Raw genomic sequence first — 24,465 nt, 5'->3', positions numbered from 1 at the left:
AATAATAAACACAATAAATATAAATGCATATGATAGCTTATATATATAGATTGATCATATGTGCATGAAGTGATGCCAGGCACAGAAGTGTCTGTACGAAGGTGACTGACAGGAAATGATAAAGTAGTGGTGGTTGGGTTATTGAGTGGAGGTGGTGATCAGCCTTAATACTTGGGGAAAGTAACTGTTTTTGAGTCTGTGGTCCTGGCGCGTGTTCTTTCAAGAATGAAGTCACTGGAGAAGAGTACTGGTAGACATGAAGCAGCCTCTTTATTCAAAACAAGAAGCAGCAGGCCTCCTTGTGGAGACCTTTTTGGGGTGTGGGGAAAGGTCTGCCTGGCCCAATGCTACCCAAGATTTTATGTGCTAAGGATCAAATAAAATTCAGAACAATTCAAGCAAATCCATATCTACAAGGCATTCTTGAACTACACATGTAAGTTTAAAATGTCTGGATCTTCCCACCTCACACCCAAAATAAGTGTTAATTACTGTTGTGTTCATTCAATAGGATGTTGATTGGATTCATGCATTTGTAAACAATCAGTTACTGTCTTGTGAACAGCTGTCAGTGCATCAGTTTTTATAGGATAATGCTTATGGGGTTTATGCAGGCCCCCCTCTATTGTAACTGGCTTTATCTTTCCTTGACCACAATCTTGCTTGTGGCTAGCCCCACACTGCTGGGAAACCGCTGACAAAGCAACCCATGGACACCATCCTGGCTCCAGTCTCTGATTATCGGAGCAGCTGCAGCTACACTGGCTATGTTGTGTACTTTGTTGTATGTGTTCACTGTGTCTGGCTTGTTCATATTATTTCTCCCTTACCTGAATCTATAACGGCCCCTACTTCCCTTAGGATGTCTAGTCCAAGGATAGTACCCTCATTACTTAGACAGACCCAGAAATACACTGGAAGCTGTACCCCACCGATTTTGAATATTTGTGACTCGCTTCTTTCTGCTTTCACTGTTTTTGCTCCTACACCTGTAATATAAAGAGCCTGTCTGGTTGTTGGCAAGGATAGGTCAGTTAATCGATACCAATGCCCCTGTGTCCACTAACATATTGCATTGCCTTCCCCCTAACAATGCTGTTATGTACATCCGCGGGCCACCAGCGCTGGCAGTGGGTGTGGGGGGGGGGGGAACGGCAACATCTTTTTCTGACCTAGAAGCCGTCTTCACCATCTCTATAATCTAATTGGCAGTCGGTTTGTTCAGACAAGCTAATGGCGTGAGAGATTGCGTGTCTGCCGTGACTTTCACCTATTTTTCTTTCCTCTTTTTTGGACACTGCCTCCAACCATGTCACGATAGGCCACAGCTGTAGCGTATCAACCCCTTCCTGTTTTATGCCCGGTCCAGCTGTCCTTTGCTCGGTGCCCTGACTGCCGGCACACAAAGCAAACCTTCAGTGCCGTCACAGCAGCTGCATACGCTATAGCCACATTACTATTTCTCCTGCTCTTTCTTTGGTCGATCTCATTGGCCCATGAAATTGTTTCAGTGTAAGTCGACCCCACCACCATTTCTAAATCTAAAACTTCCTGGTGGACTGAGCTCAGGCTATTCTTCATCATTTTCAGGAAGACTGTGTTGTCTCTCCCTGGATTATCCAACCCGGAATACTCCTCATACACTCGATATTTACGTTCAGCATAATCCATTGTTGGCTCATCAGCTCTCTGAACCAATGACATTATTGTTCCCCAGTTACTCTCAACTCCCCCCCACCCCAGCCCCTTTCGCTGCCTCACTTCCCCTTTGAAAGCGCGATATCTTTCTTCATTGCTGGCGTTTCCGATAGTTGCCCAGGTACCAACCCGCACACACTGGGCCATACTGTCCCATATTTTCCTCGGGCACTCGCTTTTACCAACACATGTATATCTTTAGGGTGCATCTGGTGAATTTCAAACATTTCCTTGAGCTTGCGCCAAAATTCCAAATTCCCACGTATGTGAGGGCAACTCTGACAAAATGCTCTGTTTCTCCCCAGAGGTGAAGGGCTTATGAATGGTAGTAATTAGGGTCAAGTGCTGACTCTGACATCAGAGTTCTTAACCTGACCTTGCCTGACCACAATAGGTGCTAGCCTGACAGACACATCTGGGTAAAACTTCCCCTGAAATATCTCCACACCAAGCAAAATATAAATGATGGGTACGAGTTAAACAGTATGTACTCTGCAATCTGCCACTTAGGTGTGTCTAAACTAATGATATTACCATGCATCTAACTGTTACACCAAGGCACGCGCGTGCACACACACACACACACACACACACACACACACTCACTCGCAAAATATGTTTGCTAAAATACAGCTCCTGGAACGAGTATACACACCCCCACTGGTGTCCCAAACCTTGAATAACTTCCCTTCACAACTGGTGACTCCATCTCACCAAATTAACACACAAAGTTTTGTCTATTACATAAATACACATACACTACTTTTATATCTACCAGTTCAGCTCTCCATGTTCGTGATTCCTTGCATTCCTGTGTACCACTGACTCAAACAGATCCAAGTGTGAGTGCTAATTTTTAAAATACTCTCCCACTTAGACTGCTAAGATCACTGGCCACAGGATGGGTCACAGGAAGGCATCCCATTTCTGATACTAAATATTGTTGCCTGAGTATTGGTAGAAGCCTTTTTATGAAGCAGCCTCTTTATTCAACAAAACAAAATATGGCAGGCATCATGTGGAGACCCTTTCAGAGGGGGAGGTCTGCCTGGCACAATGCTACCCAACATTTTATGTGCTAAAGATCAAAGAAAATTCAGAACAATTCAAACAAATCCATATTTATGATGCCCTCTTGAACTACACATGTAACAGTTTAAATGTCTCGATCTTCCCACCATCACTCCCAAAATAAGTGTTAATTACTGTCATATCCATGCAGTGAGATATTGATTTGATTCATGCATTTGTAGACGATCACTTACCTGCCTGTTTCCTGGTCTGTCTGGTCTACATTTTAAATGTAACCTCCAATGCATATTTGAATCTGAAATCTAGTGACCAAAGTCAGTTAATTGCTACATGTGCTAAGCCCAAAAATCACTCTAACGGTATGGATGCTATGTAGCTTCCTCCCTGATGGGAGTGGGCAAACAGTACATGAGCAGGATGGATGGGATCCTACATGGGTTACTGACCTTTTTCTGGGTCCTTTCTGTATATATGTCCTTGATAGCACATAGGCTGTTTCCAGTAATGTGTTGGGCAGTTTTGACTACCCTTTGTGGAGTCTTCTTGTCTGCCACAGTGTAGCTTCTTTACCATGCAGTGATACAGCTTGTTAGGATGCTATCTACTGTGCATCTGTAGAATGATGTGAGTATGGATATAGCTCTCTTCAGCTTCCTCAGAAAGTAGAAATGTTGGTGAGTTTTTCTGATTGTGTAGGATGTGTTCTGTGACCTTGAGAGGTTGTGCAAGATGTGCACTCCCAGGAGTTTGAAACGGCTCCTAGTTTCCACTGCTGTGCTGTCGATGTAAAGGGTAGAGTGAGTGGTATGAGTTCTCCTGAAGTTGATAGCCATCTCCTTTGTCTTGTTGACATTGAGGAAGAGGCTTTTTCCTGGCACCAAGCCTTGAGCTCTTCCACCTCCTCTCTGTAGATCTCATCATTGTTGGTGATGAGTCCCACAACTGTTGTGTCATTGGCGAACTTGAGAATGTGATTACTCAGGGGTAAACAAAGACTGACAAATGACCAATATGCAAATGAAGACAAACTGTGCAAATAAAAATAAAACTGAGAACATGAGTTATAAAGAGTCCTTTAAAATGTGTCTGTAGGTCGCAGAATCAGTTCAGAGCAGTGGTGATTGATGTTTTCAATGCCGGTTCATGAGCCTGATGGTTGGGATTAGCTCTTCCTGAACCTGGTGGGAACTAATGTTTCTGTTTCTCCTGCCCAATAGTAGTGGTGAGAAGAGCATACGGCATGGATGGTGGGGGTCTTTGAAGATGGACGCTGCTTTCTTGTGGCAGTGCTCCATGTAAATTTACTCAATGGTGGCGAGGCCTTTGCCTGGGATGGACTAGTCTGTATTCACCACTTTCTATAGCCTTTTCCGTTCCTGGACATTAGTGTGGGCACATCAGGCTCTGATACAACCAGTTAGGATACTCTCCACTGTGGAGTTCGTCAAAGATTTTGGTGACATGCCTAATCTACACAAACTAAAAAAGGGGAGGCGCTATCATGCCTTCGTTGTGATGACACTTGTTTGCTGGGTCCAGGACAGATCCTCTGATATGCCAACACCAAGGAATTTAAAGTTATTGACCCTCTCCACCTCTAATCTCCTAATGAGGACTGACTCATGGACTTCCGGCTTCTTCTTCCTGTAGTCGATAATTAGCTCTTTAGTTTTGCTGATACTGAGTGACAGGTTGTTACTGTGGCATGACTCAACCAGATTTTCAATCTCCTTCCTATATGCCAAACTATCACCACCTTTGATTCAGTAAACAACAGTGGCATTGTCAGCAAATTGTGATTAGTAGAATGGAAAGGAGAAGGCCAGTGCAGTGTATTTAGATACTAGGGTCTTTTAATATGATCCAACAAAAGATCAACAAACGTATAAGATCCTAAAGGGATTGGACAGGCTAGATGCAGGAAGATTGTTCCCGATGTTGGGGAAGTCCAGAACGAGGGGTCACAGTTTGAGGATAGAGGGGAAGCCTTTTAGGACCGAGATTAGGAAAAACTTCTTCACACAGAGAGTGGTGAATCTGTGGAATTCTCTGCCACAGGAAACAGTTAAGGCCAGTTCATTGGCTATATTTAAGAGGGAGTTAGATATGGCCTTTGTGGCTATGGGGATCAGGGGGTATGGAGGGAAGGCTGGGGTGGGGTTCTGAGTTGGATGATCAGCCATGATCATAATAAATGGCGGTGCAGGCTCGAAGGGCCGAATGGCCTACTCCTGCACCTATTTTCTATGTTTCTATGTTTCTATCAGATGACATAGAATAGTGAACAACATAATACATGAATTAAGAATTGGTTGACAGATAGAAAGCATGGAGTTAGATCTTTCTCCGGCTGACAGACTGTGGTTCTTCTGAGTATAAAAGGGATTGGTACTTAATCTCCAGTCATTCAAATCTCTTGGTGAAGATTACAAAATTTATTGGAATTGAATAGAGAGGTAGATATAGTCTTTGAGGAGAGACAGATGACTTAAATGACTAAGTGAAGAAAACATGGCAGATAGAATTAATGTGGAAAATTTTAAAGTGTATGAAACAGAAGAGTTATAAAAATTTGAATGGCTGGGAAATGATGTTTGTTCAAAGGGACATGGTACAGCATCAGCAGTGATATTAGGCTTGTGGACAGCAAAGTTCTAAACTCAAATGAAGATATATATAGCTATCTGACCTAGATAGCTACACGTACCCTCACTACAAGGGAGGTTATATTGTAGCTACCTACTCTTCAAAGGTGAGCTCACTTGTCTGTTTATCTTCCACAGAGAGTTTAGCTGCCAATACCCACAATTTGAGCAGTGGGTTCCCCCCTCCCTACCAAGGAGGAGATACTTCCAGCTAATGCAGTAGTTTAAACATAGTTCAGTTATTTTTAGTGATACACATTTAAATTTAGATAATATTTTTAAAACATTTAAAACTAACAGAGGAGTTCTATCTTATTATCACACAGAGACGAACTGTTGTATATGCTTATTGCTTATTGCATTTGGTAGGGAAGATTTTCTGTAACAATCCTTATGACAGTTGAGCTGAAGGAGTCTGTTTGAAAGGGTGCTCCGCTGCTTATTCAGTAGGTCATGGAGAGGATGTGTCAGATTGTCCATAATGGATAAAAATTTGTTTAGTGACATCCTCTCCACCACTAACTCAAAAGAGTCCAGGTTGCGGCCAAGGACGGATCCAGCCTTTTTGATGAGTTTATTTCTTCTTTTTGCATCAACAGCACTGATGCTGCTCCACCAACATAAAGCAGCAAAGAAGAGTGCACTCACTACATCAGACTGGTAAAAGATCTCCAACATCCTGCTGTACACATTGAAGGATCTCAGAAACACAAAATAATCTGCAGATGCTGTTGCTTTGAAGGATCTTAACTTCCTTAGAAAATAGTCTGCTCATCCCCTTCTTGTAAACAGCCTTGGTGTTGTTTTTCCAGTCACATCTGTTGTCGAGGTGAGCACCCAAGTATCTGAACTCCTCCACCACCACAACTTCTTCTCCAAGAATGTATACAGGACACGTCACAGTCCACTTCATCCTAAAATCAGTCACCACCTCCCTGGTTTTGGGCACTTTCAGGAGCAGCTGTTTCCTCCCGCACCACTCCACAAACTTGTCCACCGGTCCTCTGTACTCCAACTCCTGTCCATCTCTCATACACCCAACTACCGCAGAGTCATCAGAGAACTTCTGCAAGTGACAAGACCCAGATTTGTACTGAAAGGCTGAGCTGTACAATGTGAATAGAAACGGAGACAGGACAGTCCCTCATGGCACTCCAGTGCCACTCATCACCATCTCAGATGGAGAACTACCCTGCCGTACAAACTGGGGTCTGTATGTCAGGTAGTCAGTAATCCAGGAGATAGTGGATTTGTTTACACCCATCCTTTGTAGCTTCTTGCTCAGAAGTGGCTGGATTGCATTGAAGGCACTAGAGAAATTTAAAAATGTGATTCTCTCAATGCCACCAGCATCATCCAGGTGGGAGTGAGCTCTCTGCTACAGGTAGATGATGGCATCATCCACTCCCACATGAGGTTGATAGGCAAACTGGAGAGGGTCCAATGAAGATCTCATCTGGTCAGGACCAGCCTCTCCCACACCTTCATCACATGAGATGTGAGGGCAATTGGTCTGTAGTCATTAAGTTCAGACGGAGTTGCCTTCTTGGGTACAGGAACCAAGCAGGAAGTCTTCCATTGTACCAGAATCTTTTCCTTACTCAGACTCAGATTGTAAAGATGCTACAAAATACCAGACAGCTGGTTCGCACAGGCCTTCAGTACCCTGGGGACTGTACTGTACGGTCCAGCAGCCTTGCCTTGATGTAGTCTGTCCAGCTGTCTCCTAACCTGACCTGCCATCACAGTCAGGCAGGGGAGGTGGTCATCCCCATGGAGGCAGGATACTCCAAAGCTGGGGGGGTGGTTGGAACACAAGCACTCACCACAGGGGAGGGAGGGGTGGAGGGAGGAGGCTTCAGGGAGAGGGAGGATGTGTGGTTTGGGCAAGTGGGGGAGGGGACAGCAGGAAGTTCCATGCTGAACCTGTTGAAAAACAAACAAGAAAAAATCTGCAAATGCTGGAAATCCAAGCAACACACACAAAATGCTGGAGGCACTCAGCAGGCCAGGCAGCACCTATGGGGAAAAAGTACAGTCAACGTTTTGGGCCGAGAACCTTCAGCAGGACTTGTTCAAAACAAGTTCAATTCATTGGCCCTATCCAGGCAGCCCTCGAACTTCTTTTCCTTAACCTTGAAGCCAGTGATCCGCTTCATGCCTGACCACATGTCCCTTATGCTGTTCTGCTGGAGTTTGTACTCCAGCTTCCTCTTGAAGTGTTCTTTGCAGTCTGTCAGCTTTACCCTCGGTTCACTCTGTACTCGCCTCTGTACTTGTCTATCTCCAGACCTGAAGGCTTTCTTCTTCATATTCAAAAGTTCTTTCCGGTCACTGGTGATCCCAGGCTTGTTGTTGGGGAAGCAGTGTACAGTCCTGGCTGGCAAGGTGATGTTCTCACAGAATTTGATATAGTTGGTGATACAATCAGTGGGTATGTGGCCAAGTGGTTAAGGCATTGGACTAGCGACCTGAAGGTCATGAGTTTGAGCCCCAGCCGAGGCAACGTGTTGTGTCCTTGAGCAAGGCACTTAATCACACATTGCTCTGTGACGACACCGGTGCCAAGCTGTATGGGTCCTAATGCCCTTCCCTTGGACAACATTGGTGTCGAGGAGAGGGGAGACTTGCAGCATGGGCAACTGCTGGTCTTCCATACAACCTTGCCCAGGCCTGCGCCCTGGAGAGTGAAGACTTTCCAGGCGCAGATCCATGGTCTCGGAAGACAAACGGATGCCTTTTCACAATCAGTCATTTTGTTAATGTCCTCCCTGTGTGGTTCACATAACACATCCCAGTCCAACCTCTCAAAGCATTCCTGCGGTGCCTCATTAACATCCTGAGTCCACCTCCTTACAATCCATGTTGACACAGGTTGCCGCTGGACAAGAGCCACGTACCTGGGTGTTAGCAGGACCAGGCTGTGATCAGATCTGCCAAGTAGGGAAGGGCCGCGGCACGGTTTCCCTCCTTTACATTCGCCTACAGAAGGTCCAGTGTTCTATCCTAGGGCAGCTGACATATTGATAAAAAGTTGGTATTGTTGCCTCGAGAGGAACATGATTAAAATCCCCAGTAATAGCCATTGGGATATTGAGTTTGTATTCTAGCGATGGTCGAAAGAATAGCATCGCACACTACATTCACATCAGCCGATGGTTGAATGTAAACAACAACTAAAACAGCAGTTGAGAATTCCCGAGGCAAATAATATGGTCGTATCCCAATGGCCAAGAACTCGATGTCCAGGCTACATAAACATTCCTTTACAGTAACATGTCCACCACCTTTCATTCACAAACACTGCAATCCCTCCTCCCTTTCTGCTCAGGAAGTCTTCAAGCCAGGTATGGAAGCACAATGGTCCAGAAAATGCCCGTGTAGCCAGTTAAACACAAAACACAGCACTCCCAGTATTCCCTCTTAAGGAATGCACCAAGCTTGTCTTAATTCCCAAGGACCTCAGATCTCCCATGATGATCGCGGGGATAAAACATTTATACTTTTTCCTCAAACTTTCCTTTGCTCCGGCCCTGCAGCCTCGGCATCGCCTCCTAAGTTCCTGCGGGATCTTGGCCCACACTCTCCAGGCAGTAGTGTTGGTTTGCATAGCTCAATGAGTTGGTCTCTGGAACAAACACAACTTTTGCTCCAAACACAAGGTCGTCAACACTAATAGTCCAGGCACACAATGATCCAGAATGACACACAAGAAAACATAAAAATAACATAAACTAATATGAAAAATGGTATAAATACAGAAACTACTGCAACCAGCTGCCACTAGCGCGGTGCCATCTTGTACACGAAGCTCACAGAGTAAACACTATAAGGGGTAATAGTAAATATAATCTAGCGACAAGCACAGCACAGCAGAATGATGCAAAGTTTGCAGTATAATCTGAAATGCTGAAGTGAAGTAGCAGAGTAATTGAGACAGCTGGAATTAAGAGTACAAAAACAAGGTAGTATGGTGGGCACGTGAAAGAATCTTCTCTTTAGAAACAAAATCAGAATCAGGTTTAATCTCATTGACATATGTTGTGAAATTTGTTGTTCTAGTCTGGAGGTCTGGGATTTCAAGTTCTTGCATCTTCTCCCTGAAGGTAAAACAGAGAAAAAGGAATGGCTAAGATCATCCTCATCAATGACGCCTCCAGTCCTTGCCCTAACATCCAACGATGAGCAGACATCCCACCCTGCAAAAACTCATTTCAGGGAGGTAGCACCATCAATTTGCGGGAGACTCCCGGAACTTCCTGGAGAGGTGGGATGTCTGCAATAGAGCAGCTCCTTAGCAGCTAGCCGGCTGATTTAAATAACGTTAGCTATGCTAGTGAATGAATGACACCTGTTAAACTCACCTCAACATGTCTTTTACATTTTAACCCACCATGGGCAATAGAAAAGTCACTGTTGCAAACAGTGCAGCGAGCAACACTCATTATTTTGACCCCTATTGGCAGGGGTACACTTTCGTGTAGTCTGGGGTGACGTACGTTTTATATTTTCTTTTTTTGGAACACTCTGCCATGGCGCGCTCTCTCTCTCTTGCTCGTGTGCCCGCTCTCGCTCTCTCTCTCTTGTGGTCGCTCTCGCGCTCTCTCTTGCTTTCTCTCGCTCGCTCGCAAAAAAATTGATTTCCGTGATATTGCATATAATTTGCGGGCATCAGGGAGCCACTATTAATATGTGGGAGACTCCCGGAATCTCCTGGAGAGGTGGGATGTCTGCATGAGGACCCATTTCATCCTAAAAATAGTCCAATTCTAACCAGTAGCCCCATAACTGGCATAAACAGGGAAGGCTCTGGTGTCAATAACCATGGAGAGCTCTGCTGATAATATATTGCCGATAGACAATTCATTTCAATCATTTCAGCTCAGCTTTGTTCTACTGTTTACACATGTGAATAGTTAATACTAATAATAATATTATTTAAGATGTCGGTTAAATTTGCTGCACCTCTGTTTCAGATTTCCACTTTCCATTAATGCAAACTCCCATTTTACAAGGACACCTTAAAAAATAACGAGCTTATGTTCGTGTGCACAAACAGCCTTTGCTGCCAAGTTCTCAGAGTTCAGCTGGTCGGTATTTTTCAATGGCCCATGATGTCAACAAAAGCACCAGAACAACTCGTGAGACGTTGACGGCTCGGCGCCGTGACGCTGCAGGACCGCGGTGCAGGGAGATTGGTGATTGGCTGAGATGCGGCCAGGTTGCTGTGCAGACTGCGGATTCGGGCAGTAGCGGTTGTACTGTTTTAATTTCAAATAGGCGGCGTTCGGTGGAGCTGGAATCTCTGCAGCGGGATGAAGTTCGTTCGCTTCCTCATGAAGAACGCGGCCTTGTCAAACGTGCCCAAGCAGATCGACCATTTCTCTAAGTTCTCTCCCTCACCGCTGTCCATTAAACAGTTCTTGGATTTCGGTGAGTGAGTGAGCGAGGTGTTGGTGCTTGCAGTCGGGGCCCCCAGGCGGCTCGGGGGTGACAGCACCCCTTTGCGTTCTTTAGGCGTTGCTAGGGAGGCCCGACTCGGTGGTGAGGGTAAGGGGAATTATGTTCATGTACCACGGTTTGTACCGTCGTATTGAAATGCAGGTAAAATCAACTCGACCTGTGGAGAGGAGTGGGAAGTTTGCAGGCAATGTGACCTTTGTGTCCGAGCCACAGTGAAGCGATGTCCTTCTCCCTTTATTACAAGCACATCCTGTGTTATCGTTATGAACTTGTTTATTTGATGAAATGCCGGACAGTGCATATTTAAGGAAGTGCGCTTTCTCTCTCTCTCTCTTCCTCGCTCGTAGTACTCAGTTTCTAGTCGAGTTTGTTTTTTGCGTCTCTTTCCAAATGTGATCCCAATGATAGAAGCAGAAAATGCTAGAAACGCTCAGTAGGTCAGGTAGTTCAAAATGCCGATGACACTTCGACGTTAGCTTAGTTTCTCTTTTTCACACCAGCTGCCAAATCTGCCGAATATTTCGAGCATTTTGTTTTTATTTCGTATTTGCAAAATCTGTAAATTTTGTATATTCACTTATTGTTCTTCACTTCGGACCGTATCTTTATTAACTCGTCGGTTGATAGCCTGACATGTAAGAATGGTCTTCATTTCGGATGATTTTTGTAGAATTTTAGAAACCTAGTCACTTGCCCTCAAGAAAGGGGAATTTCGGCTCATCGCGCCCGTGCCTACTGAAACGGTGATATTCGTGATCTGAGGCCTTGCAAATTAAGACACTTGGGTGACAGTGAAACAGCATTCGATTCGTTTTGTATCGGTTGTGTGCTAGCAATGCACAGCTGCCAGTTTTTAACAACTGAGGTATCTTGGAAGAAATGCAGTCACTACATTTACTGTAGGAATTGAGCTGCAGTAAGAGTACCTTACAGTCTCGCTTAGCCTGGAATTTGCTGAAAGGTAGTGCACTTTGGCGCAAAAAGCTCACGAATTTGGCTTATTTTATGCTAGTGTTTGTCAATAGGCAATGTATGTAAGTAACATTTTCAGGATATTTCTCACATTTTATTGCATACAAGGAGAGCATTTATTCCATTAAGTCCAGGCTTGCTGTAGGAGCGTATATCAACCCCTCACTTTGGATAACCTGTTCTTTCATACAATCGAGGATTCCCCCACTGCTCATTTATTCTAAGGGCAGTTTACAGTAGCCTATTGATGTTTGAGGTGAGGGAGGAATTTTCCCCAGAGTACTTTGGAGAAAGAAATCTTGCACTGTCACAGGGAGAGCATACAAACTTCACACAATTGATTCAAAGATTAGTATCAAATCTGATTCTCTGGAACTGAGAGACAATACACTAACCTATATTGAGTATTACAGCATAGAAACAGACCCTTTAGCCCATCTAGTCCATGCTGACCTGCTCTTCTGACTAGTCCCATCAACCTGCACCTGGACCACATACCTCCAAACCCATGTACTGTACTTATCCAAACTTAAACAATACAATTGAACCTGCATCTACTAGTAGCTCAATCCAGACTCACACCACCATATGAGTGAGAAAGTTTCCCTTCAGATATTATATCTTCACCTTTCATCCTAAGCTGATGAGCTCTAGATCTAGTCTCACCAACCTTAGTGGAAAAAGCCTACTTGCATTTACCCTCCCAATACCCCTCATAATTTTGTATACTTTGACAAGATCTCCCCTCATTCTCCTGCACTGTAGGGAATTGAGTCTTGGCCTATTAAACCTTTCCCTATAAACTCAGGTCCTAAAGTCCCAGCAATATCCTTGTAAATTTTCTCTGCACTCTTTCAAGCTTATTGATATCTTTCCTGTAGGTAGGTGACCAGAACTGCACGCTATCTTTCAGATTTCTCTTCATCACTGTGTTGTACCACTTCAACGTAACATTCAATGCCCTGATTTTTCAAGGCTAATGTGCCAAAAGGTTTCTTTATGACCCTATCTACCTGTGATATCACTTTCAGGGAATTTTGGATCTGTATTCCCAGATCCCTTTGTTCTATCGCACTCCCTTGTGCCCTAACATTCACTGTGTAAGTCTTGCCCTGGTTTGTCCTCTTATAGTGCAACACTTCAGACTTGTCTGCTTAAAATCCACCAGATCTTTCATTGCAACCGTTCTAGAACTCATCTCCCCTTCACCGTTAACCATTGTGCCTGCTCATGCCTTCTAGGAATAATCAGTCTGGATGTCTGATCTTGTACTGGATGAGCAAAACTAAGAGTAATGGAAAGCCTTTGCCTTCACCCCTGCCGTAAACTTGATTCCCTCCTCATGGATTCCATTTGCTAACAACTGAGACCAAGTGTCACATAATTCACAATCTTGGTATCATGTACAATACTAAAATAACTTCGGACGACATAGCTATGCCACTGCTAAGGCCATCTATTCAATGTATGTTGCATTGCCTGACTCTGCACTCAACCTCAGCTGATCTATTAAATTCTTCAACCATGTCTTTGTTATCTTTAATCTTGATCACTGCAACACAGTATTGGTTGAATTCCTTTTCTATATAAACTTGGTTGTTCAAAACTCTGTCTCCTGCCCTAACTTGCAACAAATCCTATTCTGCAATCATACTTGGGCTCATTGTCACCTGGTAAAGCCACAGTTTAATTTTAATGTTCACCAGCTTTTATTTTCTAAGTCCTCTGTGGATTTGCTCTCCAGTTTTATAATTTCCTCCAGCACTGGAATTGAGTTTCTCCAGCTATATGAGGAAATTCAAATGTGATTATCTCAGCATTGTCAGTGTAACTTCCAGCTTTCAGGGCCTCGGGTTGTCCCATCTGTCTATTCATCTCTCTGCTGCTGCCCTTCTTTTGCCTTTCTTAAGAATCTGTTTCCTTTGTGGTTCCACATTAATTTTTGTTTGACCACACTTCTCTCGAATGCTCAAGAAGTTTTACTACTTTAAAGGCGCTGTGTATTCTTGGTGGGACAACAATCACACTTAATATGAACAGGGCAAATAGTAATAAAAATATTGGAATCTTTAGGAAACCATTCGATGCAAAATTGCAGAAATTTGATCACATTTCTGAATTGGTGTGGTAAGCTTACAATGAACAATTGAGTTGGGAAAGGAGTCTATTCAGCCTATCGTGCCTGTGTTGGCTCCTTAAATAGGCTATCCAACTCACCCTACCCCATTTCAATGTAATCTTTAATGTTTTTCCTCTTTGATCATTTATCCATTTTTCCATTTGAAATGTTAAATGATTATTTCTCCAGCTTGCAATCTAAATGATCAGTTAGGCTTCATTTTTTACGATGAAAAGATCTGATTGTGTAGATTGTCATGTTACATGAGGCAGAAAATGGTTCGGCACAGCCAAGAAGGGCCAAAGGGCCTGTTTCTGTGCTGTAGTTTCTATGGTTCTATGAGGTGTTCTCGATTTTCTGTGCATTGACACCATCTTCATCCTGTAGTATAGTGATGGGAGTAGTTAATTTGACTCAAAGGTAAAAAAAAATAAATGAGTATATGGACCCTCTTGTCAGGCAAAGTAGAAACTGCAGCTGTGACATTCTATGGTGTAATTCTGGTCCAGCTAGCAAATCACTGGAGCAGTATCTGGAGATTTGCATTTTGATCTAGAGTTACAAATTTGAATCACACTATTGTAATTGAGGAATTTAAATTTGGTTGCTAAATAAATCTAGAAGTGGAAAGCCAGTATTAGTATGATATTTAATAAACCATTGGTTTGTTATAAACATACATCTAATTCAATTATGGCCTTTAGGAAAGAAACTGTGCTTACCTTTGCCTGTTTTGACTTGTATGTGACTCCAGGCCATCATTGTGGGTCACCTAATTGCATTTGAAGACATTTTAAGATGGATAATATATGTTCTAGCCATGGAGCTGCAAATAAATCACCTTTTATTTTAAAATTAGTGGTTTCCAAATGATAGGGTGCTCTCTATATATAACTTGAAATTGAATGCAGCATTTCTCATGAAACTAATGAATGTGGCTGATAGAAAGGGGATTAAGATGTAGACAGAAATGGTTTCGTAGACAAAATTTTAGTAATGAATTAGGTTATGAATATACATCACTTAGTCTGGGTAATCTTGTCTCCAATGATGAACCTGGATTGTTATTCCCTCAGAATATGACTTAATCAGTAATAACAAGTTACTAAATCTTGACTTGCCTGTAAAATCCTGTTCAAACACTTTTGTGTATAATACATCCATGAAACGAGCATATTTTATCACCAAATTAGATCTAGATTTAATTGGAATTATTTGCCTCAATTTACTTTCCTTTTGCTCTTGTGGATATTATCTTTTTCTAGGGCACTACTAAATATTTATTATAAGTATGATTACTGTTTTTGTGTGTAAAATGTATGTGAACCCACCCCATTGATTGTCATCCAGTAAGTCATTGAAAACAAAGCGCATTTAGTGGGCCTTTTAATATTAATCAATTTACTCTTGTGGTTTGGAGCTTCTGGACTTCCAGTTGGACTTGGAATTGCTCAAGCTATACTTGATTTATCTGTCTATGCAAAATGTCTGGAATTAAGCCCAGTGTTATTGGTTCACAGTATTTGTCACTAGCCTGCAGAAACTATTCCATGTGATTGTATTTGTTCAGATTGAAAGTTCAGTTGTTGAGTTAACTGTCCCTTAGGTTATCAGATTAGCCAGGAGTCATGTAACTTTTTCATGTTGTTACAGTAGCCACAGTCACTGAAGACATCATCTAATTTTATCTCAAGGTATATCTTTTGCCAGGAAGCAAAATATAGTTGTATATAGAATGAAGTACGCATGCTTATGCATTTATTAAATTCACTCCAAAGAACCATTCTTAATTGATGTTTGCATTAATTCCTGTGCATTACTTGAAGTCTTTTTCAGTTCTTTCCACCAGTGACCTTTTCAGATTCCATCCTGGGAATTGAGAAGATCTTGGCAAAATCCCATGTAGTTCTGATTTCCAATACTCTTATGTTGATAGTTTCAACAAGGTAAATTCAGAACAGACTGAATGAAGATAAAGAAATACCCATATGGGGCACATGCCTTACTCTTAGAAATCATGGCTAGAATTTAATGTGCATAATTACAAAATTTAAACCACTTACTGGTATTTCTGCACGTGATGACACGAAATGGGTTCTATTAAGGAACTAATGCTGGAATCAAAATTATCTTCATAAAGTAAAAACAGCAAATGCTATGCACTTCCATAGTACTGTATAACACTGTCTCAAGTCTGTGATTGAACATAATTTGAGGATAGTGGTAATTTTTTGTCCTGCCTAGATTCACATGCCTAAAATGTCACTAAAGGTCTTCCAGCATCATGGAATTATGCAGTTTAATTCTCATACTTTAAGGAGAGAGGCAGTTGAGTAGAAGGTATTGATACCTAGCATTTAAGTACAGTGTTGCATTCTTATTTACTTAGGCTCAACAAATGCCTGTGAGAAGACATCCTTTATGTTTCTGAGGCAGGAGCTGCCTGTGAGACTGTCTAATATTATGAAGGAAATCAACCTTCTCCCAGATCGGCTACTTGGCACACCTTCCGTTCAGTTAGTTCAAAGCTGGTGAGTAGCCACACAGGAGTTCATGCACAACAAGGAATGGCCCACTTCTGAACAAGAATGCGTCTCGTGTGTGGCTTCTTAAAAGTAGCACAATTTGAATGGGATATGATAAAATTACTGTATGTTACTGGTGTGTTTGCCATCCAAATTTTTAAAAAATGCTTACTTTCTGTGCACGAGAATATGACTGGTTATACTAGCCTTCTGGTTAAATATATTTGTTGTTAATGCTTAAATTACACAGCTGGAGCTGTGTAAATTCTTCCGTGAACTTTATCCTACTTTGGTGCTCCGCCCCCGCCCTTCCCCCCCCCACGCAAGTCAGTGTGCACGTCTTTCTTGCATAATATTGTGTTCCTTTGATTGTAAAATCCAGTTTAAAACAACTTTTATATGTAATACAGTGCATAAAACAGATATCTTTTATTACCAAATTTCAATAGATTTCCCACCAGTATATATCAGTTTATTTATTTATTTAGTGATGCAGCACGGAGTAGGCCCTCCTGGCCCTTCAGGCTGTGCCGCCCAGCATCCCCCGATTTAACCCTGGCCTAATCATGGGACAATTTTGCAATGAGTAATTAATCTACCAATCGGTACGTCTTTGGACTGTGGGAGGAAACTGGAGCACCCGGGGAAAACCCATGCATTCCACCGGGAGGACGTACAGACTCCTTACGGAACAGCGCCAGGATTGAACTCCGATGCCTCAAGCTGTAATAGTGTCACACTAACTGCTACGTTACCGTGGCGCCCATTGTGAGTTTTGTTTTAGTACTGAAGTACTACTAGGCAGCATTTTAAATAAAGCAAGACCAAGCAGGAAATATATTCATAGGGAACTCACTAAAGCAATGAAAGTTATTTCCAGTCTCTGATCTCTATTTTCTGAAATTACCTTGTGGTGGTAGTTTGAAAATACTTGTGTAGAACCATGAGAATCTTTAGAATGTTTTTGGCATTTTTTCTTTATAGGACACTAGGTTATATAGCTTGAAACTACATTAAAGTGCTTGAAATAAATGGAACTGTTCTGTCTGAACATGTATATATTTTTGTTTCTGTGCTTTTTTTTCTCTTGGAGGTTCAATATTTGCATCAAGTATTCTTATGGCATGCACTGCACAAAGAAGAATGTTAAATCCTACTTGGATCATAAAACAATAAGAGCAGAATTGGATCATTCAATCATGGTTGATTTATTTTCCCTGTCAACCCCATTCTCCTGCCTCCTCCCCATTACTTTTGATGCACTGACTAATCAAGAACCTATCACCCTTCACTTGAAATATGTTCAGTGGTTTGTTCTCCACAGCTGTCTATTGCAATGAATTCCACAGATTCACCACCACCCGGCTAAAGAAATTCTTCCTCATCTCTGTTGTGAAGGAACATCCTTTTATTCTAAGGTTGTGTTCTCTGGTCCTGGACATTTTCACTGCTGGAAATATCCTCTCCACTTCCTCCCTATCCAGGCCTTTCAATATTTGGTAGGTTTCGATGAGATCTCCCCACCCGCCCCCCAATCTTTTGAAACTCCAGTGAGTATAGCTCAGAGACATCGAATGCTGTTCATACGTTAACTCCATTATCTCTGGGATCATTCTCATAAAACACCTCTGGATACTGTTCAATGTCAGCACATCCTTTTGTAGATGAGGGGCTCAGAACATAGAAACATAGAAAATAGGTGCAGGAGTAGGCCATTCAGCCCTTCGAGCCTGCACCGCCATTTATTATGATCATGGCTGATCATCCAACTCAGAACCCCGCCCCAGCCTTCTCTCCATACCCCCTGACCCCTGTAGCCACAAGGGCCATATCTAACTCCCTCTTAAACTTAGCCAATGAACTGGCCTCAACAGTTTGCTGTGGCAGAGAATTCCACAGATTCACCACTCTCTGTGTGAAGAAGTTTTTCCTAATCTCGGTCCTAAAAGGCTTCCCCTCTATCCTCAAACTGTGACCCCTCGTTCTGGACTTCCCCAACATCGGGAACAATCTTCCTGCATCTAGCCTGTCCAATCCCTTTAGGATCTTATACGTTTCAATCAGATCCCCCCTCAATCTTCTAAATTCCAACGAGTACAAGCCCAGTTCATCCAGTCTTTCTTCATATGAAAGTCCTGCCATCCCAGGAATCAATCTGGTGAACCTTCTTTGTACTCCCTCTATGGCAAAGATGTCTTTCCTCAGATTAGGGGACCAAAACTGCACACAATACTCCAGGTGTGGTCTCACCAAGGCCTTGTACAACTGCAGTAGTACCTCCCTGCTCCTGTACTCGAATCCTCTCGCTATAAATGCCAGCATACCATTCGCCTTTTTCACCGCCTGCTGTACCTGCATGTCCACTTTCAATGACTGGTGTATAATGACACCCAGGTCTCGTTGCACCTCCCCTTTTCCTAATCGGCCACCATTCAGATAATAATCTGTTTTCCTATTTTTGCCACCAAAGTGGATAACTTCACATTTATCCACATTAAATTGCATCTGCCATGAGTTTGCCCACTCACCCAACCTATCCAAGTCACCCTGCATCCTCTTAGCATCCTCCTCACTGCTAACACTGCCGCCCAGCTTCGTGTCATCCGCAAACTTGGAGATGCTGCATTTAATTCCCTCATCCAAGTCATTAATATATATTGTAAACAACTGGGGTCCCAGCACTGAGCCTTGCGGTACCCCACTAGTCACCGCCTGCCATTCTGAAAAGGTCCCGTTTATTCCCACTCTTTGCTTCCCGTCTGCTAACCAATTCTCCACCCACACCAATACCTTACCCCCAATACCGTGTGCTTTAAGTTTGCACACTAATCTCCTGTGTGGGACCTTGTCAAAAGCCTTTTGAAAATCCAAATATACCACATCCACTGGTTCTCCCCTATCCACTCTACTAGTTACATCCTCAAAAAATTCTATGAGATTCGTCAGACATGATTTTCCTTTCACAAATCCATGCTGACTTTGTCCGATCATTTCTCCGCTTTCCAAATGTGCTGTTATCACATCCTTGATAACTGACTCCAGCAGTTTCCCCACCACCGACGTTAGGCTAACCGGTCTATAATTCCCCGGTTTCTCTCTCCCTCCTTTTTTAAAAATTCGGGTTACATTAGCCACCCTCCAATCCTCAGGAACTAGTCCAGAATCTAACGAGTTTTGAAAAATTATCACTAATGCATCCACTATTTCTTGGGCTACTTCCTTAAGCACTCTAGGATGCAGACCATCTGGCCCTGGGGATTTATCTGCCTTCAATCCCTTCAATTTACCTAACACCACTTCCCTACTAACATGTATTTCGCTCAGTTCCTCCATCTCACTGGACCCTCTGTCCCTTACTATTTCTGGAAGATTATTTATGTCCTCCTTAGTGAAGACAGAACCAAAGTAATTATTCAATTGGTCTGCCATGTCCTTGCTCCCCATAATCAATTCACCTGTTTCTGTCTGCAGGGGACCTACATTTGTCTTTACCAGTCTTTTCCTTTTTACATATCTATAAAAGCTTTTACAGTCCGTTTTTATGTTCTCTGCCAGTTTTCTCTCATAATCTTTTTTCCCCTTCCTAATTAAGCCCTTTGTCCTCCTCTGCTGAACTCTGAATTTCTCCCAGTCCTCAGGTGAGCCACTTTCTCTGGCTAATTTGTATGCTACTTCTTTGGAATTGATACTATCCCTAATTTCTCTTGTCAGCCACGGGTGCACTACCTTCCTTGATTTATTCTTTTGCCAAACTGGGATGAACAATTGTTGTAGTTCATCCATGCAACCTATAAATGCTTGCCATTGCATATCCACCGTCAATCCTTTAAGTGTCATTTGCCAGTCTATCTTAGCTAATTCACGTCTCATACCTTCAAAGTTACCCCTCTTTAAGTTCAGAACCTTTGTTTCTGAATTAACTATGTCACTCTCCATATTAATGAAGAATTCCACCATATTATGGTCACTCTTACCCAAGGGGCCTCTCACGACAAGATCGCTAATTAACCCTTCCTCATTGCCCAAAACCCAGTCCAGAATAGCCTGCTCTCTAGTTGGTTCCTCGACATGTTGGTTCAAAAAAACCATCCCGCATACATTCCAAGAAATCCTCTTCCTCAGCACCTTTACCAATTTGGTTCACCCAGTCTACATGTAGATTGAAGTCACCCATTATAACTGCTGTTCCTTTATTGCACACATTTCTAATTTCCTGTTTAATACCATCTCCGACCTCACTACTACTGTTAGGTGGCCTGTACACAACTCCCACCAGCGTCTTCTGCCCCTTAGTGTTACGCAGCTCTACCCATATCGATTCCACATCTTCCCGGCTTATGTCCTCCCTTTCTATTGTGTTAATCTCTTCTTTAACCAGCAACGCCACCCCACCTCCCCTTCCTTCATGTCTATCCCTCCTGAATATTGAATATCCCTGAACGTTGAGCTCCCATCCCTGGTCACCCTGGAGCCATGTCTCTGTGATCCCAACTATATCATAATCATTAATAACAATCTGCACTTTCAATTCATCCACCTTATTACGAATGCTCCTTGCATTGACACATAAAGCCTTCAGGCTCTCTTTTACAACTCTCTTAGCCCTTGTACAATTATGTTGAAAAGTGGCCCTTTTTAATGCTTGCCCTGGATTTGTCGGCCTGCCACTTTTACTTTTCTCCTTTGTACTTTTTGCTTCTACGCTCACTTTACACCCCTCTGTCTCTCTGCACTGGTTCCCATCCCTCTGTTGTGAACTAACCTCCTCACGCCTAGCCTCTTTAATTTGATTCCCACCCCCCAACCATTCTAGTTTAAAGTCACCTCAGTAGCTCCCGCTAATCTCCCCGCCAGGATATTGGTCCCCCTAGGATTCAAGTGTAACCCGTCCTTTTTGTACAGGTCACGCCTGCACCAAAAGAGGTCCCGATGATCCAAAAACTTGAATCCCTGCCCCCTGCTCCAATCCCTCAGCCACGCATTTATCCTCCACCTCATCGCATTCCTACTCTCACTGTCGCGTGGCACAGGCAGTAATCCCGAGATTACTACCTTTGCGGTCCTTTTTCTCAACTCCCTTCCTAGCTCCCTATATTCTCCTTTCAGGACCTCATCCCTTTTCCTACCTATGTCATTGGTACCTATATGTACCACGACCTCTGGCTCCTCACCCTCCCACTTCAGGATATCTTGGACACGATCAGAAATATCCCGGACCCTGGCACCAGGGAGGCAAACTACCATCCGGGTCTCTGGACTGCGTCCACAGAATCGCCTATCTGACCCCCTTACTATCGAGTCCCCTATCACAACTGCCCTCCTCTTCCTTGCCCTACCCTTCTGAGCTACAGGGCCAGACTCTGTGCCGGAGGCACGGCCACTGTCGCTTCCCCCGGGTAAGCTGTCCCCCCCAACAGTACTCAAACAGGAGTACCTGTTGTTAAGGGGCACAGCCACCGGGGTACTCCCCATCACCTGCCTTTTCCCCTTCCCCCTCCTAACCGTGACCCACTTGTCTGCCTCCCGTGGCCCCGGCGTGACCACCTGCCTTCCACTCCTCTCTATCACCTCCTCGCTCTCCCTGACCAGACGAAGGTCATCGAGCTGCAGCTCCAGTTCCGTAACACGGTCCCTTAGGAGCTGCATCTCGATGCACTTGGCGCAGATGTAGACGTCCGGGAGGCTTGGAGACTCCAGGGCCTCCCACATCCGACACCGAAAACAGCAAACTGCCCTCACAGTCATAATGCCCCTCTCCTCAAATAGCAACAGAAAATGAATGCCAAACCTTCCTCGCCTCGCCCGCTTCCGCCTAAGCCCGGTGAGCCGAAGCCCTTAAGTCTTCACTCTGCTCCCGGCTCACTCCGCCGCCCGCAAACTACGCTGCCCGCTCTATGAGGCTTTGTTCCTTTTAAATCTGCCGCGCTGCACTGCCTGACGTCACACGCCTGCGCAGTCCCGCCTCTCAGAAAGCCGTTGGAGAAAAAAAATAACGAAAATTTCAAAAATCTCTTTCTCGGCACTCCCACTCAGACTCTCAGACTCCTTCTTCGAATCAAACCCGAAGCAGAAAACCATTCACAATACTGAAAATATGGTCTGACCAATGCTTTACAAAGCCTCACCGTTATAATATACTTTTATATTCTAGTCTTGAAATGAATGCCAACATTGCCTTCCTTACTACTGACTCGACCTGTAAGTTAACCTTTAGAGAATCCTGCAATAGGACTCCCAGGTTCCTGTGCACCTCCAATTTCTGAATTATCTCCCTATTTACAAAACAGTCTACCTTTATTTTGTTTACCAAAGTGCATGAGTATACACTTCCCTATGCTGTTCTCCATCTGCTGTTTCTTTGTCCATTCTTTCATTCTATTCAAGTCTTTATGCAGACTCCCTGCTTCCTCAGCACTACCTGCCCATCTACTTATTTGTATGATTGGCAAGTTTGGCCACAGTGCTATCAATTCTATCCTCCAGATCATTAATATATAATGTGAAAAGTAGCAGATTTAACACTGACCCCCTGAGCAACCCCATTAGTCACCAGCAGCCAACCAGAAAAAGCCCCCTTTTGTCCTTTCTGTGCCAGAAGACCTTAAGCCATAGGAGTATAATTTGGCCATTTAGCCTATCGAGTCTGTTTCACCATTCCATCATGGCTGATTTATTATCCTGCTGAACTCCATTCTCCTGCCTTCTCCCCATAACCTTTGACACCCTTACTAATCAAGAACTATTAATGTCAGCTTTAAATATACCCAATGACTTGGCCTCACAACCGCCTGGCCATGAATTCCACAGATTTACCACCCTCTGGCTAAAGGAATTCAATAGATACATTTAATGTCAGAGAAATGTATACAGTATACATCCTGAAATTCTCCTCATCTCTGTTCTAAAGGGACATTATTCTGAGGCTATGCCTTCTGATCCTAAACTCTCCAGTATTGGAAGTATCCTCTCTCCATCCACCCTATCTAGGCTTTTCAATATAATGTAAACTCTAGCAAGTACAGGTCCAGAACCATCAAATGCTCTTCAAACATTAGCCATTTCAATTGCAGGAACATTCTTATAAATCTCTGGACCCTCTCTAATGGCAGCTCTTTTCTTAGAGTTGGGGCCCAAAACTACTCTCAATACCCCAAATTTGGTCTCATTAATGCCATATAAAACCTCACATTTCATCCTTGCTTATATATTCTAGTTCTCAAAATGAATGCTAACATTGCACTTACCTTCTTTACTACTGACAGCCTGCAAGTTAACCTTTAGGGAATCCTGCACAAGGACTTCCAAGTCAATTTGCACTTCCAGTTTCTGATTTAGCTCCCCATTTAGAAAATAGTCTACACCTTTATTCTTTCTACCAAAGTGCATGGCCATACACTTCATTACACTATATTCCATCTGCCTTCTTCCAGAGAATTCCAAAAGATTTATCAGACAAGATCTCCTTTAGGAAATCATGGTGACTTTGGGCTATCTTATCATGTGCTTCCAAGTACCTAAGACCTCATCCTTAATAATGAACTCTTAAAATCTTACCAGCCACTGAAGTCAAGCTAACCAATCTATAATTTTCTAACAGCACACATCAAAGTTGCTGGTGAACGCAGCAGACCAGGCAGCATCTCTAGGAAGAGGTACAGTCGACGTTTCAGGCCGAGACCCTTCGTCAGGCGAAGTCCCATAAATAATAATTGACTGATCTTGCAAATGGCTGCTCACAAGCACGTGTTTAAGCAATGCCGGCGAGAATGCAGTTCCGAATCCGGGGAGAGCGGCTGCTCGGGGCGCGCGGCGTGCTGCCTTTTATCACGTGCTGATTTTTTCCGCGTGTTGATTTTTTTTCGTAACAGTGAAAACAGCTTCTGAAAGCGAAAATAAGGTACTAATGTAGAGGTGAAGCCCTGATGAAGGGTCTCGGCCTGAAATGTCGACTGTACCTCTTCCTAGAGATGCTGCCTGGTCTGCTGCGTTCACCAGCAACTTTGATGTGTGT

The 24,465-nt window shown here is 43.4% G+C and overlaps 1 protein-coding gene across 3 annotated transcripts in view; it reads left to right on the top strand.

Moving 5' to 3' along the window:
• Positions 1 to 10,553: 10,553 nt before the first annotated feature.
• LOC134340402 (pyruvate dehydrogenase (acetyl-transferring) kinase isozyme 2, mitochondrial-like) overlaps positions 10,554 to 24,465 on the top strand; it is a 39,396-nt gene continuing 25,484 nt past the window's right edge. The window contains exons 1-2 of one of the 3 annotated variants that reach the window (XR_010016545.1): positions 10,554 to 10,808; positions 16,319 to 16,460. Coding sequence is in view for 2 of the 3 variants with exons in the window: in XM_063037580.1 (XP_062893650.1) it covers positions 10,691 to 10,808; positions 16,319 to 16,460 (260 nt within the window). In the remaining variant the exon portion in view is untranslated. The remainder of the gene's footprint in view (positions 10,809 to 16,318; positions 16,461 to 24,465) is intronic. The other 2 variants (XM_063037580.1, XM_063037579.1) reach the window with 2 other exon arrangements.

This window comes from Mobula hypostoma, chromosome X1 (assembly GCF_963921235.1).
Source record: "Mobula hypostoma chromosome X1, sMobHyp1.1, whole genome shotgun sequence".
Classification (NCBI taxonomy): Eukaryota; Metazoa; Chordata; class Chondrichthyes; order Myliobatiformes; family Myliobatidae; genus Mobula; species Mobula hypostoma.
Note: the sequence above shows the minus strand (reverse complement) of the source record. Positions and strands in the feature narration are given on the sequence as shown.